Source organism: Dunckerocampus dactyliophorus, chromosome 16 (genome assembly GCF_027744805.1).
Source record: "Dunckerocampus dactyliophorus isolate RoL2022-P2 chromosome 16, RoL_Ddac_1.1, whole genome shotgun sequence".
In the NCBI taxonomy this organism is placed as follows: domain Eukaryota; kingdom Metazoa; phylum Chordata; class Actinopteri; order Syngnathiformes; family Syngnathidae; genus Dunckerocampus; species Dunckerocampus dactyliophorus.
The window spans coordinates 13,928,159-13,944,336 of NC_072834.1; the positions used below are offsets into that span (position 1 = coordinate 13,928,159).

The following is a 16,178-nucleotide window of genomic DNA, read 5'->3' on the forward strand; positions in this document are numbered from 1 at the left end:
GGAAATTCCAACAGTTAAAGCCAAACTGTCACAGAGAGCATGATAAATTATGTTGCAAACATATAAGATCAACTATTTTAGTCAAACGTGGACTATTCACATTTAAATGCTTATCGTTCATGTAGGAACCAAATTATTTAGTTGAAGCGGAACTGGTCTGTGCGTCGTGTTTTTCATCGGGCACAATTTGTTGTATTCAAAGGAGCCAAATGAAAGCAGCGCAGTTTTTCTTTTTAAATGCTAAACGTTAACATTTTAATGATTTTAACGCTGTGCTGACATTTAAACGTGGAGGCAAAAAAGGCCTGTCAAGATGTTTCGTTCACACTTTTGTGTTTCGCTTGTGTGTTTGCTGTTCTTGACCGCGACAGGTAAGAACTTGAGTTGTCTTACTTACCCTACTTGAAAAGAGAGCTATTGTTTTCGTACAGGCCGAGACATTAATGTCGTCATTTCATTCCAGAGATTTAGGTTTTTGCACAATTGAAACGTATCAAAGAGATATTTTAATAATATAAAATGTTGAATAAGCTCAGAGAAGCCTGGAATTTATAGATAGTGTTTCTATCCATACAGAGGAGTCATACTTTTTGACATTTACTGAAATGATAAAGCATATTTGAGTGAACTTCCAGTATCATTTGAGTATCTCATTGCCAGGCCGAGTGTCCTGGTTTTCATTAATCAAAATATGGTCAGCCTGTTCTATGTTCATGCTTGTTGTTACAGCAGAAGAAGACGCCGACATGGTGCTCATCCCTGCAGGGAAGATGGTGGTGAAGACCGCCAATGAGGAAGAGTCCGTCCAACTTGAGTCTTTTTTCTTGGACAAACATCCTGTCACCAACTCTGCCTTCAGGTAAGAAATGAAGCACAACATCGTCTTTATGATATTGCAGTCACTGAGTTTAATTTTATTGTAATTGTCACACGTTGCAATGACAATAAACATCTATTCCGTTCTGTTTTATGAACACGCGCTTTTTAACAGAGCCTTTGTGAGGGAACAGAAGTACAAAACGGAAGCTGAGAAGTTTGGATGGAGTTTTGTCTTCCAGGATTTTGTTTCTGAGGCCCTGAAGAGCAAAGTAATACAGAGGATTGAGGTAACTAATATTTGATTTCTTTTTTATTTAATGAATTTAGATTACAATGAAACACCTTAAGAGCTGTGTCACAAATGAAATATTTCTGTCAGTACACTTAAATAAGTGTACGGTATACACTGATGTACAGTAATCCCTTGTTTATCGCGATTCATTGGTTCCACACCCAACCGCGGTCAGTGAATTTCTGTGAAGTAGGATTCCTTATTTATTAATGGAATATTTTTGTAGTTAAAAACCTCTTTACAACCTTTTGAAATGTGTTTTTTAACATTATTACAGCCCTCTTGACCTCATATAACACCCATAGGCACCTTTACACACGTCCTACCCTATAAGATCAGAGTAAATAAGCCATTTATGACATATATAAAACTTGTGCTTGTCTGTGTTGCAATAAACGTGTTCCAGACATGTGGAGGCTGAACATTAAAAGTAACATTACTGACACCTAGTGACCAGTGTAGATTACTACCTATCACATGCTGTATATTGGTATTTAGTTAATTTAGCCATTTTAATGCTTGAAAATGCTTAATATAAGGGAAAAATATGTACAATTTGCTTAATAGGCCGTATTCAACCATGAAACAGCATAATTTATTCATTAATATGCCGCACACAGTCAGGAGATTGGGAAGACCGGGGTTCAAATCTCCGCCTGGGCTTCTCTGTGTGGAGTTTGCATGTTCTCCCTGTGTGTGGGTTCTCTCCAGGTACTCCGGCTTCCTCCCACATTCCATGCATGTTAGGTTTATTGGCGACTCTAAAGTGTATGAATGTGAGAGTGAATGGTTGTTTGTCTGTATACAGTACGCCCCCTGCGATTGACTAGCGACCAGTCCAGGGTGTACCCCGCCTCACGCCCGAAGTCAGCTGGGATAGGCTCCAGCATACCCCCGCGACCCTAACTAGGTTAAGCGGCATAGGAAAAGGATGGATGTTTGGAAAACCGTGTTAGCGTGACACCGCGGAATTGGAGTTGTGATGTGGCGAGGGATGACTGCACTTGGTTCTTGAGTGCGCTAACGGTGCAGTGCTGCCCCAAAGATACACGATGAAGGTTAAACAAAAGCTTGTCACTGGAATAATCTGTTCCAGGGTCAAACTGTGGCCATCTTAAAGCTTTTCTGAAATGTCATGTATTTGTCTCAAACCCTGTTTGCAGTCAGCTCCATGGTGGCTTCCTGTTGAGCGAGTCTTTTGGCGACAGGTGAGCTTTTGTATTTATTTATTTATTTAATGTACGCCCTCACTGGCTGTCACCCCCACCCCCATGCAGCCCTCAGGTCCTGGTTCTGGCATTGGGGAGCGCCTGGACTTTCCGGTGGTTCAGGTGAGCTGGAATGATGCGCAGGCCTTCTGTAGCTGGAAAGGCAAGAGGCTGCCCAGCGAGGAAGAGTGGGAGTGGGCGGCACGCGGGGGGCTGCAAGGTAACATCCAGCAACGTCCTATTTAGTCTTCAGCCTGTGACCTTCTGGTCCCAAGCTCCCCTGTCCACTTGCTATCCAAACTTTGACGATGTCTTCCTGTCTTTTCTTCCAGGGCGGACTTTTCCGTGGGGGAACAAGTACCAGACCAACAGAAGCAACCTGTGGCAGGTGATGATGATGATGTCATGGCGTGCATCGGTAATGAGATGAAGCTTCATCGAGCCCCTCAATGTCACAGGGGTCCTTCCCAGACGGGGACACGGCAGAGGACGGCTACCACGGCGTGTCGCCCGTCACTGCGTTCCCGCCTCAGAACAACTTTGGTAATGTTGACTGAAGATGATAATGATGATGATGATGACGCTGACGCTGTCATGCTTCCTGCAGGTCTCTTGGACATGATCGGGAACACGTGGGAGTGGACATCTAGCGCCTTCCCGGGGGCGCGGCCCATGTTTGCGCTGCGCGGCGGCTCCTGGATTGACACGGCGGACGGCTCGGCCAATCACAGGGCGACAGTCACCACCAGGTCAGGGAGGGAAGGAGGGTGGGAGCAAACTCTTCTAACCTGGGACAGCCGCCTCTAACGTCTTTGGGCGTGTCTCCCCCCCTTGCAGGATGGGCAACACCCCCGACTCCGCCTCCGATAACCTGGGCTTCAGGTGCGCCTCCAGTGGTGGGAAAAGGAAGCAGCACAGAGAACTGTAGTACGATGATGACAACACTGAGGTTGATAATGAGAAGGATATTGAGGATGACAAGGATGAGGATGATGACGACAAGAAAGGATTATAATGGCTATGACAGTGAGGATGAGGATGACAATGGGCATGACGATGAGAATGATAATGGCTTCAAGGAAACTTGATGACTCAGCTCTGCTGTCACATGACTTGAACCAAGAAGCACGTCTTTCACACACACACAGCTGCCTGCGAAAGTATTGGGCCACCACTAGCTTCCGTGTCCTGCATAAACCAGGAAGTAATGTTGAACAGTCAAAGGGTTTCCGCTACATGTAATTGATTGTGGCGGCCGGCCACTACAAAATAAAAGCAGCCACACCTTAAAAATGATTTTTTTAAAACTTGAAAACTATGTTAAGTAATGCAGTATATTGTATGAGTGGATATACTGTATATGCTATGTAGAATGATATATAGCTTATTTATGCACATATTGACCACAATTACTGTAGTTTGAAAGCAATTTAAAATATCATAAAAATGTTTCATTGCGAGCGGCATAGAAAATAGATGGATGGATGTTTCACTGCGCTTTATTTTGATAAACATGCACCGGAATCGCCAGTCTCCCTTGTTGGCACATGCGCATGTCTGACCAGATCAAAGTATGTGTCTTGTGTTGATGTTCACTTTGTGCCTTATTATCGTGAGAATTGACGACAGCTCATCACAGGCAAAGCCAGCGTGTGTGATCGCTGACGTTTCGATCTCATTCGACATTGTGGCATCTTTGTTTATACTGTTCGCCTCTCGTTGGCAGCTGGCTGGCTCGATTTTGTGATGTGACGGGCGAACTAGTGGCTATCATGTTCATGCTAACTTACTTTTAAAAGTCTCACTTAACAATCTTGCTATCATTATAATACTTATGGCTTGTATTCAAACCACTACAAGTGTGTCTGAGTTGCTTTAGACAGTGATGCTATCACAGGGGTCTCCAACAGGTAGCTCGTAAGCCAGCAAAAGCCCACCAGCTGATGTTGAGTAGTTCAAAGAATATTTGCTTCACCTCTTAGTATTTTTATAAGTGTTCTATTCAGACATGACGCCTGTATTTAATGACAAATGAACACACTGTGCTTTGTAAATTAAGTGCATTTTCAATGTTGTCAGTCACATAAAACACATAGCTCAGCTCTGCTTTCTTTTTGTCAAAGTAGTTTTACTGTAGTAGTGCTGCAAGTTGGATACACCTGTGCTATCATAACCCTGAACTCAATTTATACTGTTTATACAGGACACATTTCTATAACAAAAATATTCCAATTCTTTTTTATTTTGAACTAAAAAAAATATTCAACAATTCATTTCCCATATATTCCCATGTATTCATCTAAAACAGGCATCAAATTAAATTTAGGCTTGTGTCAAATAGTACAAAACGTTAAAGTCACATAGTACTCTTGGACTAAATGGGTCAGGTAACAAAAGGCGGCTCAACATTTTAGACTCTAAGTGCTCTCAGCAGCCATCCATCCATCTTCCACTGCTTATCCGAGATCGGATCGTGGGGGCAGCAAGCCTAAGCAGGGAGGCCCAGATTTTCCTCTCCCCGGCCACTTCGTCCAGCTCCTCCCAGTGAGTCCTGAGGCGTTCCCAGGCCAGTTGGGAAACATGGCTTCGGGGAGGCCTTCTACCGGTCGGACTTGCCCTGGACACCTCCCCAGGGAGGCGTCCGGGAGGCATCCTGACCAGATGCCCAAGCCACCTCATCTGGCTCCTCTCAATGTGAAGGAACAGCGGCTCTACTCCGAGTCTCTCCTGGATGACAGTGCTTCTCACCTTATCTCTAAGGGAGAGCCCAGCCACCCTACGGAGAAAACTAATTTCGGTCGCTTGCACCTGCGATCTTGTCCTTTCGGTCACTACCCAAAGCTCATGACCATAGGTGAAGGTCGGAACGTAGATCGACCGGTAAATTGAGAGCTTTGCCTTTTGGCTCAGCTCCTTCTTCAGCACAGCGGATCGATGTAGGGTCCGCATCACTGCAGACGCCGCACCAATTCGCTTGTCGATCTGGCATCCTTCCCTCACTTGTGAACAAGACCCCGAGGTACTTAAACTCCTCCACTTGGGGCAGGATCTCATCCCAGACCCAGAGATGGCACTCCTCCACTTTTCCGGACGAGAACCATGGACTCGGACTTGGAGGTGCTGATTCTCATCCCGGCCGCTTCACACTTGGTTGCAAACCAATCCAGTGAAAGTTGAAGTTCACGACTCGATGAAGCCAGCAGGACCACATCACCTGCAAAAAGCAGAGACCCAATCCTGCAGCCACCAAACCGGAACCCCTCAACGCCCTGGCTGCACCTAGAAATTCTGTCCATAAAAGTAATGAACAGAATCAGTGGCAAAGGGCAGCCCTGGCGGAGTCCAACCCTCACTGGAAACGTGTCTGACTTATTGCCGGCAATGCGAACCAAACTCTGACACCAGTCATACAGGAAACGAACAGCCTGAATTAGCTGATGAGATACCTCATACTCCCGGAGTACCCCCCACAGAATTCCTCGAGGAACCCAGTCGAATGCCTTCTCCAAGTTCTCCAAACTCCCATGCACCCTCAAGGACCCTGCTGATAGTGCAGAGCTGGTCTACAGTTCCACGACCAGGATGAAAACCACACTGCTCCTCCTCAATCCGAGGTTCAACTATCCGGCGGATCCTCCTCTCCAGAACCCCTGAATAGACCAGCTCTCAGCAACATTGCCATTAAATTAAAGGTTTTGCAGTGTTCTCCGTTCATGTTCTGCTGGTTGTTGAAAATGGTTAAATAAGTCATAAAAATTATTTGTCATCATTTTAAAAAAATTGCAGACGCAGCAGCGGCAGCCCACCACCACAGCTTCAGAAAATCCTAGAGGAAACTCGTTGCATTACACTTTTAAGATTTCAGCCTTGGTGGTCTGCACACTGCACTGTGGTCGTCATAGCATTGACAACATCTCATGGTGGCCCAATACTTTTGTGACTTTTGAGATGTTTTTTGCTGCTGATTTATACTGACATGAATTCTTGTTTTACCTCCAGTCTGTTTGTGTACTTCCTGTTTACACTTTTACTTCATGGAAAGTAAATGGACACTTTTCATTCAAGTCTGCAACGCTAACTTTTTTTTTTTTACTGCTACAAGCCTCCAACAAAAAGGTTTTCTGACGTCACGTGATCAGGTGGTTTAGTGGGAGGAAAAAAAACGCGTGCTTTGTTCCACTGCCACTGAGGTATGCCCATGTGCGTCATGTGGAACAAACGAGTGAAGTGACGTCGCTGAGCGTCTTCAGGAAAAGCCAGTTTGGAAACATTCTTCTACTTCTTGTTCTTGAGAGTCACGGCAGGCTCGGGCTGCTCAGTGGACGTTTGGACCTCCACCATGGACTACTCGCAGCCCTTCTCGCTCCTCAACGAGCGCCTCAGACCTCCGCTGAGCCCCACGGAGCAGCTCTACTCGTCCCTCAGCAGAGTCCAGTCCAAGGCGTCTAAACGCGGCTCGTTGCTGGCGCTGCGCCGCTCGACCTCCATGTCCGAACCTGAGGACGACGGCGAGGAGGAGAGGATCAGCATCGAGCCGAGACTGATGACCATGTTAAGCCTGAGTGAGGTGCGAGAGGATGCGACAGTCGGTTCCGCTCAGTCCGAGGAGGCCAAGGAGGGCGAACCATGCGAGCAGACCTCTGATGAACCGGCTCGCTCCGAGTCGCCGTCCGAGGTGGGCGGTTCCCCGTTCCAAAGGAGCTGCATGACCCTGCCGGACCTCATCAACAGCGGGAGGCCGCTCGGCAGACGCAGGACCCTCGGACACGTCAGTGACACGGTGGGCTTCATTTAGCTTGAACTTTTTAAATAACATTAAAAGTTCTCATTGTGACGCTAACACGTCCAAATGGGCGGGGCCAAACATGGCATTTGCCAATAGGAGGAGTCTTTGTCTTCTAATAAAGTTGTCTTAAAATAAAACTAAAAACGTAAGCAGCGTACATTATATCGATGGTTTAAGGTTTGTTGATTTTTGTTGTTCAATGCAGCTCAAGGAAGTGCGTCGCGAGGTGGAACTGTCGCGCAGGCGCAGTATCAAGCTGAAGGCTCAGGTGGACAAGCTGCAGGAGAGCCGCGAAGGACCCGGATGGAGTCGAGACCGAGACAGGGTGAGCTAGCTATCGAGCTAATTTCCAATTCTTCTGTTTTAATGACTTTAAAACATCAAACAGGTGACAGAGGAGGTTCTGTCCATCCTGAGTCTTCTGCAGCTGATGACAGACCCTAACGCCAGCCCAGCTCAGCCCCCCCATGGAGGAAACCGCCTGGACGCTGCACTTGCTCAACTACAGGATGTCGCCAGAAAACTAGCCATGACAGGAACACAGAAGGTTATTTCACTTATTTGCTTTACTACATTGTGGACAATGGCCAAGTTGTATTTGTGAAGAAGAATGTTGTATTTAAATTGAATTACAGTGCTGTGGGTCAAACCTTAATGTTAACTTTCTAGTCCAGGAGGCGAACCACACCTCCCACACCCTCATCAGGTGTGGTGGGTCCCGGCAGCACCCAAAAAATGGCAGAAAACAAAACAGTGTTTTCAAAGTAGTGTTTTCAAAACACTACTTTGAGAGGTTGCTTCTGCATCACCTTACAGGCATTGAGGAAGCCTCCCACACTTTCCTGGCAGCACCCAAATTTGGCAGAAAATGCCACTCATGTGTCGATTTCACCACAATTATTTGTTTCCACCATGAGGTTTCATGGCAGCAACATGAAAAATTTGATTTTGTGAAAGATTTGGATCTGACGAAACTACGGCCCCCCTTGGAGAAGTGTGAGGATTAATTTACCTCCTGGACCAGAAAAGTTCCATGGCACTGACAAAGAAAAAAAAAAAAAGATTTAAGTGCACTTAGTAATGTGCACTTGGTAGTCTGCACACTACTTAAGTACATACATACTCAAAATTCTCACTTTGTGGCTTCTACTTGTCTCTTGTAGTCGTTTCCTCCGACTTAGCTACTCATCCAGTCTAAACATATTTCACCAAGGGCCGAATACAGAAAAATAGAACGATGCAGGGATATGCCACTGACATTTTTACTTAATTACATGCTCAAAAACAATGGATATGTTAAATAGCATTGAAGAAAAAAACAACCTACATGCCAAGAGTTTTGTGTTACAGGTGTAATACAGGTTAACTTTAAGTACGGAACGTGCCGCAGACCACTAAAAAGCAACTTGTGGGCCACAAATGACCACCTGGTGTAATTCTTTCCCATTCTTACTGAGACTACTGTGTTTCTACATAGTTGCTTTGACGCGGTGGTTCTCAATTATTTTCACGCATTTAATTTGAAATACTTTCAATTTATCTGTACTGTACAGTTGTATAGCGCGTTTCCACCTTCCACCTCCAAGGCACTCAGAGCGCTTTGACACATTTACATTACCTACTGATGACACAGCATCAGGAACAACTGGGGGTTCAGTATCTTTCCCATGGAGGATGGAACACGCCCCACTATTTGAGAAGCACTGCTTTAGCTCCATTGTTTCTACACATTTGTCTATTTTAAGATAAAAAAAAAAAAAAGTCACATGGTGTCGGATGCTCGTGAATACCAGAGAACATTTAGTGACTCAGTCCTTTGTGTCCAGGATGTCAGGTCGAAAGGAGGAAGTGGTTCAGAGGACAGCGCCCTGCTGCAACAGGCGCTGCGGGATCGAGACGAGGCCATAGAGAAGTGAGGCTGGTCACATGACTGAAGCTGGGGGGGGGGGGGGGGGGGGGTCTTTTTTTTTTTTTTTTTTTTAGGTGAGTGCATCACTGTTTGTGTTGTGCGTACAGGAAGAAGGCGATGGAGGCAGAGCTTCTGCGGAGTAAGACGGAGATGATGCTGCTGAACAACCAGCTGCTGGAGGCTGCTCAGAAGCGTCTGGAGCTGTCGCTGGAGCTCGAAGCGTGGAAGGTGAGCCGGGAGACACACCTACCAAATAGTCAAGGCATTATGCATGGGGTGGCGTCCATTAAAGACACGCCTAAGGAGGCATCATTAAAAGGGCAGGCCTGGCTGACCTTATTTGTCTTCAGGAGGATGTCCAGCTGATGCTCCAACAGCAGCTGCTTCTGCAGCACCAAGTGGAGCAGAACCAGAAGAAGACCTCACGTGTGGGCATCTTGAGGAGGAACAAACCGCCCATCCAGCGGCCCACCAACTTTCCTGTGGTGGCCACACATGCCTCCCCCCCATCACCTGCCTCGCCCACTCAAAGTCCAACCCAAAACTTCTTCAGATCACCTGTGACGAAGGCACCGGCGCCCATGACTCCTTTGTCACCCTCTGCTGCTCCTCCCTCCTGGAGGGACAAGTGGAAGAGGAGCAATGGCGGACGGCGAGGAGAGCAGGACGCTGCGGGTCACATGGCAGAGCATAGAGATAACGATGGATTCCATGTGGTCTCGCTGGACTGAGAGAGGTGCTCTTGATGGTTCTTGATGCTTCAAGAGTCGTCGGTCATCCGCATGAGAGCGCTGCATGAGCTGAGGAATCGAACAGCGACATGAAGCTTGCACAATGTCAGAACAAAAGTCAACGCATTGACTTTATTAGAGGGATGAGCAGCACATGAACAATATTCTAACCATGGAACAAATGATTGTTTACATTAAATTTGTATTTCTCCTTTTGCTTTGGACCTTTAACCTGCATGCTTTCATTTTAATTTGAATGACTTACTGTAAATAAACAAGCCTGGACTTTCAATGACCCTTCATCCTGCTAGACAACAATCTTTGACACACTGACTATAAATGAACTTTCACAATATAGAATGCATATTACGTTTGAATAATGAGGAAACAAGCATGCATATCCTGCAGGGTACGCCCCCTTGTGGTTGATGTCAAAACGGGCAAGCCAGCTGCCAATCGTGAATAAAAGCAACAATGTTCAAAAAGACGTCTTGACAAAGAGGCACGTGAGTTGACAACACCCTGCATTTTGTTAATACTCCACTCTTCATCGCCACTGAAACACATTTAAATACTACAGACGGATGAGTTGTATGCAGCATATATTTGTCATGAACATTACAAACACGTCAAAACACAGAAAGACAAGTAAGATGGGGCCGTATGGCCTCCTGGAACTAACCTATGTACAGTGACATGCGGTCAGGGAGGCTACGATGGAGAATACATATTAATATCTGTCCATTGAACTGTATTATAAGTGTATTTTCTGTATGATTCTAATTGTTTTAACATTTTCTTATGTGAAAATCTCTGAATTTGCAGATTTCCTGATGGAAGAAACCTAGGAGGTTCTAAGTAGAGCTTCAAAGTGCAAAAACAAGAAATGGGAGTGCGTCAATTTTTTTTTTTTGAGTAAGCAGAATAGAATAATTTATTGCAAACAAGCATTAAAGTGAAACTGGCTGTTCATCAGTTCATCAAAACCACAGCCTTTAAAAGGCAAAATCTTGTGGATTTTGAATGTGAATGTGGATTTAATGTCGTTTTCTGTCAGGTATTCACACTGTCATGATCTCTTGATGGCAAAGGCATAAAACTTTCTCTCTTTGAATGCGGTCGGATTGTTGAGCTGCATACTGCAAGCAAGGCCTCTTGCAGGTTGCCATTGCTGCTGAGGTCAGATGCTCTAAGACATTTGAAAGTTCTTCAAGGATCCTGAGGGTTATGGAACAAAAAAGTAAAGGGATAGACCCAAAAAAATGTCACCGGCCCAGAGCCGGTGGAGCCGATTGGCTGTACGTCAAGACACGGGACGATCCTCAGCCCAAATGAAGGTTGTTACTTGTGCCGGGTGCCGTCCATAACCATCGAAATACGCGAGAGAAGGGTTTTAAGAAGAAAAAATGTCTTTAAAGGCCTCATCTCTTTGATGGAACCTTGGCAGTCCTGATGGCTTCCAACATTACTGGCATGACAAGGAGACCTTGTCCTACCTGAGATGTTTTCCACACGGTGCAGTGGAGGGGGCGCCATCTTGATTTGGGCTGCTTTTTCCTTCAATGTAACAGTGGAGCTTCAGGTTGTGCAGGGGCGTCAAACGGCTATTTCACTTTAATGCTTGTTTGCAATAAATTGCTTCCTCAAAATGTTTTATGTCTCACTCCCATTTCTTCTTTTTGTATTTTGAAGCTCTACTTAGAACCTCCTTAAGATCCCACAGTGCAAAATGTAAATTCTTGCAATATTTGAACTGGGCTTGAAAATCGGGAGTGTAGTTTAGTTGTAGCATGGAGCATGCACTTGGTAGTATGCACTAGGTCAGGGGTGTAAAAACCTTTTCCAGTGAGGGTCACAAACAGAAAAATAAAAGATCCGAAACAAAACACCAACATCTTAGCTTTGTGTTATAGATGACAAAGCAAATGAGTGTAATATCTAATAATATATCATATTAATAGTTTATTCATTTTATTTGTACCATATGCTGAGGGTCAATAAAAACCATGCTGCGTAACCAAAAATGGCCCAAAGGCCACTCTTTGGACACCCCTGCACTAAGTTATACGCACTAGGCGGTACGGAACTGTGCAACAACTAACGAGACTTTAAGGAAAGTCAAACAAATTTACGTTCTGACCACGCACACGCGCACAAGACTTGAGCTGTCTTGTCATTTAGAGTTGATCATCAGTCAGCATGGTGGTCCACTGGCACCAGGACTGGATCAGAACATGTTGTCACTAACAGAAGCAGCTGCTGTCTACTTCATCAAACTGTTCAAGTTATGCCATGTGAGTTTTCACCTCACGTTCGTGCCCTTTGTCGAGCGGTTCTGGAGGTTCCATCCATTAGATGTGGCTAGGACTGAAGGAAGGAGATGATGGAGCTGATGAAGTCCAGAGGTTTGTCTGCATGGATCCAGTGGCTGGCGTCTGGAATGTACTGGATGTCTGCGCTTGGGAACAACCTCTGGATTTCTGGGTAATCGTCAGAGCTGCATTCAGAGAGACAACATGTGTGACACGTGAGAAAGTAAAGATGATCCTTGTGTTTGGTTGTGCTGCCTTTCATACTCTTTTTCACTCACGGAAAACAAATCTAAGTCAGTGAAGTTTTCCACTGCATCTACATGCAATGCCTGTTATGAATGAGTGACATGTCATTCAAAAACTTACAGCCAATAGAAACAAGATTCCGCCTCCATATTTCAAATTGGCCAATAGGTTTATCAGAAATTCACCCGGAAGAAGACACAGTTAGATGTCATCACATGACGTCACACACTATCATGAGGAAAGTATTATTGTTTCTGGTGGGAATCATTGCAGTGAAACCCCAAACAACTGACTAAGGAAAAGCGGTTTCATTCATATGGAACAAAGTTATGAACAGAAAACAGCAAAGGTAAGAGAAGATTCATAATCATTAACGATCATTTTTCAGTTTTGGCAACTTGTCACAATAACACATTTTGCTGGTTGATGATTGTTGTACAAATTATTGCAGATAAACAATATTATTGGCAACATTATTTTGAGACCATTTTTTTCACTATTGTAATGCAAGTGCGGCGTATCAAAAGCAATAAACTTTAATTTCTCAAGAGTATTTAACGTTTTAATCTAAATGTCGAGGGCTTTTAAATAAAATAAATTACACAACATAATAAAATAACACCAACAAAAAAAAGACAAAAACCCCCAATGAAAATAAAATTGACTTTCAGTCTCTTTTAGCAAAAATTGCACAATCACAACCAAGTACAAGAAAAAAAATAAACCCCTGTGAAGAAACACTAAATAAAAACAATAAATGGAGTATCAAGTCTCTGTAGACAAAATTACACTTCAATAAATAATGAACAGTGATTGTTATTCCTTGACAGGAACGCAAATTAATGAAGCTATGGGGTGATGCCTGCTGTTGTGTGGCGTCACACGGGATGCAGCGAAACCACATAATGCCAGGACTGCTTCACGGATGCGGGAAGTGGTGGTGATAATGCATACCCATGCAGGAACAATGTGCGTCGTGTGTACTATGGTCATGCATGCGCTATAGATGTAACCACTACTTGACAAGGTGTAAATAAGTCGTGCGGGAGTGTGGTAAGTTTGCGCCAATGCGCACTATTTTTGGTCACAAATTGTGTGCCAATTGCGTAACTTCTGCGTAAACAGAACGCAAACAGTGTACAAACTAGTCTCTCCTCTTGTCATCCAGCCTGTTTGGTAGAGAGAGAGGAGAAAAACAAACACACATGCACGTGTCAATATATCAAGGCCAGCAAAATGATCGGGTTTGTAGTTGGTTGCAGTTAATTAATTTATTGATTATCGTGACAGGCCTGATACTTAACTAATAATACTGTTGAGAGTGGTTAATGTTTGCTTCGAGCTAAGTTAAGTTTGTTGTGGAAATATTATGATTTCATGGACTTACTAATGGCAGATGCTCGTCTTGGGAGTGTTGGCTTGGTTTTGATATTTGCCCATCGAAGTGCTTGTGTTTTGAAATGTACAAAAATTAGTTTTGCTGATCTTTTAGCTGACACTTGTTCCATTACAAAGATGCTTAGCATGGATATAGTGATGATTATCAATTATTAATATAGCCAGAGCCTTGTTGACCCTGGTATCGGAGTATTTCTGACACAAGAGGATACCTAATGTAAGCAGAACTGGCTCCGCCCAGAAACAGTGTGGGTCCGCTGTAGGCGGAGTCAAAGCTGGGGAAACTCATGATGTCATCAAGATGAGCCGAGATGGCGTCCAGGTTGACCCTCCAGGTGTAGTGACCGTTGTGCTCCACCAGGTTAGTCAGCAGGAACTGACGCACTGAGTGCTCCTGCGGACATGTTCACAGTACTTTTAGGGTCTAAGGTCGTGGTTACTGACGACTAAGCCAGTCCAGCTCTGACCTTGACCGTCCGGCGCAGCTGGTCTTCCGCCATGCGTCTGGCGGTGGAGCGTGGGAGGTCTGTGGAGATCTTCACGTCCTGCATGGCGCGGATGTAAGAGTGGAAGTTGGTCCTGGTGTTGCTCTGAGATGGACTGATGTCCACCACCACCAGCCTCTCCACCAGAGAGGGCTACCAGCACAAACACAAAGTTAGAGAGCACAGAAGATGGGAAGGGTCAAGCGGGGCACCAGACTGACCTGCATCAGGGCGGTGGTCATCGCCGTCTTCCCGCCCATGCTGTGTCCAATCAGGACGCACTTGTCGATGCGCAGCTGGGAGAGGAGGTGCTTCAAGTCACCGCTCATGGCCTCATAAGTCAGTGCTGAGCTGTGGGGGCTGTTGCCATGGTTACGAGCATCAACAGTCAACACCTAACTGGACAAAGGACAGTGAGGACACTTGCAGCAGGCGATGACAAACATCAGTGTCATGTCTATGTTACCTTTCGACCTGTACGCTGAACCAACGATTTGGCGATGGAGTGGAAGTTTGATTTGCTGCCAAACAAGCCATGCAGGAAGACCAGCGGCGTGCTGTCCCCCTTCCCATCAAAGACGTCATAGGTCAGGTTGACTGGGCTGGACCAACACAAGACATTAGTCTGATGTTCTATTCGTCACGATAACACTGCATGGGGTCCTTCACAATACACTTGCTCAATATCCGTTAGCATCTCTCCAACAACTAGTAGACCTTGAACCAGAACCTTTGGGTTCCAAAACCCAAGCCCTAGCCGAGACTTAACATCTGCAGTTAGACTAAAACCAGCCCCATAGTAAACAAAAATAAACATGCTTCTATTAGTAAACATGCTTCTAATAAGATAAGACTATTAAGTGTAAGCAATGACACAGCAAGCTAAGCGCTGACGTCATTGCAGTGCGACGTGAGATGTAAGCAGTATACATTAGCTTGCTAATTGTCATTTACGTCAAAGGTCGAAACACTCATTGGAAGTGTCAAACACATCAACCTTGACGTGATGTCACAGTGTTTGTCAAGCGTGAAATACGTCCACTTGTCTGCGCACAAAGTAAGAAGGCGAGTATGTCTTTGCAGCCAGCCGGCTAGCTAGCTAGCTAAGTAGTCGTACCTGGACGAGCTGGCCGCGCGCACGTTTTTCTGTCCGGCCAATACACGACACGACGTCCGGCCGCTCGGAAGTGTCCTCTGGACCAGGCGACACAGAGCAGTCATGGTACCGTTAGTTCCGCTAGAGGACGGTGTGATCACGGCATGTAAACCTCCAGATTGCAGCGATGACAGGAGGGAGGGAGGGGGAGCGAGAGCGAGAGAGAGAGAGAGAGAGAGAGAGAGAGAGAGAGAGAGAGAGAGACTGACAGACGTGGGGGCGGGGCGACAACGAGCCATTATTGGCATGCGTGCGTGCTGACGTCACGCGCAGACCTGGGGCGTTCTTGCTCAGTTTATTATGTAATGTGATTTTGTTCATTTCTATTCGCTTAGCAAGACTAAATTCCTGTTATTATAACTCCATCCATCCATTTTCTATGCCGCTTCTCCTCTTTTCAATTATATTTTCTATTTAAAAAAATAGTGTACGAGCGTGCCGGCGACGATACAATACTGTCTAAAACCTCTAGGTGGCAGCCCAGTGTTATAATGTAGTTTACATTGCCCGCTAAGAAGCTCATTTCGACCAAATAAACAAGACCAAAGTACTTATTTTGTTATTTCACCTGACTACAATTATTTTGGACTTCCATAACACTTGCGAAATCTTCTCTCGATAAGTTTCATCCTCAGTTAAAAGTGTTGATGTGTGTGCTTTCCTCACTTTACGCCCAAGCATTCGTTGCTATGGAGACCAATCTGCTGGGACAGGGCACGGCTGTCACCATGACGACGGCATGATGCAGCGGTCCAGGTGAGCACAAGGTACAACCCTGATGTACATGGCTTACTTGATTCATTGTTCATTGTTGCTAACACACACACACACACACA

At 45.3% G+C, this 16,178-nt stretch overlaps 3 protein-coding genes across 4 annotated transcripts; 2 read left to right on the plus strand and 1 right to left on the minus strand.

Moving 5' to 3' along the window:
* The first annotated feature begins 107 nt into the window (after positions 1-107).
* Positions 108-6,341, plus strand: sumf2 (sulfatase modifying factor 2). Of its 2 annotated transcripts, none has more exons than XM_054754465.1 (9): positions 108-371; positions 733-859; positions 992-1,106; positions 2,275-2,319; positions 2,389-2,539; positions 2,652-2,707; positions 2,778-2,862; positions 2,927-3,068; positions 3,157-6,341. In XM_054754465.1, exons 1-9 carry the CDS (start codon positions 314-316, stop codon positions 3,245-3,247), a joined length of 870 nt encoding a protein of 289 aa, XP_054610440.1. In that variant the 5' UTR covers positions 108-313; the 3' UTR covers positions 3,248-6,341. The 2 variants fall into 2 exon arrangements, with proteins under 2 accessions (XP_054610440.1, XP_054610439.1); XM_054754464.1 differs by having other exon boundaries at positions 113-371; positions 730-859; positions 3,157-6,323.
* A 157-nt stretch (positions 6,342-6,498) lies between these two features.
* bicdl2l (bicaudal-D-related protein 2-like) lies at positions 6,499-10,232 on the plus strand. The gene is made up of 6 exons (XM_054754454.1): positions 6,499-7,099; positions 7,311-7,430; positions 7,494-7,652; positions 8,932-9,017; positions 9,122-9,242; positions 9,365-10,232. Exons 1-6 carry the CDS (start codon positions 6,659-6,661, stop codon positions 9,743-9,745), a joined length of 1,308 nt encoding a protein of 435 aa, XP_054610429.1. The 5' UTR covers positions 6,499-6,658; the 3' UTR covers positions 9,746-10,232.
* Positions 9,629-15,491, minus strand: abhd11 (abhydrolase domain containing 11). Its single transcript, XM_054754462.1, has 6 exons — positions 15,304-15,491; positions 14,653-14,788; positions 14,408-14,581; positions 14,169-14,339; positions 13,914-14,095; positions 9,629-12,242 (listed from the first exon to the last, which is right to left on the minus strand). The coding sequence occupies exons 1-6, from the start codon at positions 15,405-15,407 to the stop codon at positions 12,107-12,109; spliced, it is 903 nt and encodes a 300-aa protein (XP_054610437.1). The 5' UTR covers positions 15,408-15,491; the 3' UTR covers positions 9,629-12,106.
* Between the last annotated feature and the right edge of the window lie 687 nt (positions 15,492-16,178).

Coding starts and splice junctions, on each gene's coding strand:
- sumf2 (XM_054754464.1), top strand. CDS start 314: ATGTTTCGTTCACACTTTTGTGTTTCGCTTGTGTGTTTGCTGTTCTTG. Junction 1,107..2,274: donor AAGTAATACAGAGGATTGAG/GTAACTAATATT, acceptor CCCTGTTTGCAG/TCAGCTCCATGGTGGCTTCC. Junction 2,863..2,926: donor CCCGCCTCAGAACAACTTTG/GTAATGTTGACT, acceptor TGCTTCCTGCAG/GTCTCTTGGACATGATCGGG.
- bicdl2l (XM_054754454.1), top strand. CDS start 6,659: ATGGACTACTCGCAGCCCTTCTCGCTCCTCAACGAGCGCCTCAGACCT. Junction 7,100..7,310: donor TCGGACACGTCAGTGACACG/GTGGGCTTCATT, acceptor TGTTCAATGCAG/CTCAAGGAAGTGCGTCGCGA. Junction 7,653..8,931: donor CCATGACAGGAACACAGAAG/GTTATTTCACTT, acceptor CTTTGTGTCCAG/GATGTCAGGTCGAAAGGAGG.
- abhd11 (XM_054754462.1), bottom strand. CDS start 15,407: ATGACTGCTCTGTGTCGCCTGGTCCAGAGGACACTTCCGAGCGGCCGG. Junction 14,789..15,303: donor CGCGCGGCCAGCTCGTCCAG/GTACGACTACTT, acceptor GTGTTGGTCCAG/CCCAGTCAACCTGACCTATG. Junction 14,340..14,407: donor TGACCACCGCCCTGATGCAG/GTCAGTCTGGTG, acceptor TTGTGCTGGTAG/CCCTCTCTGGTGGAGAGGCT.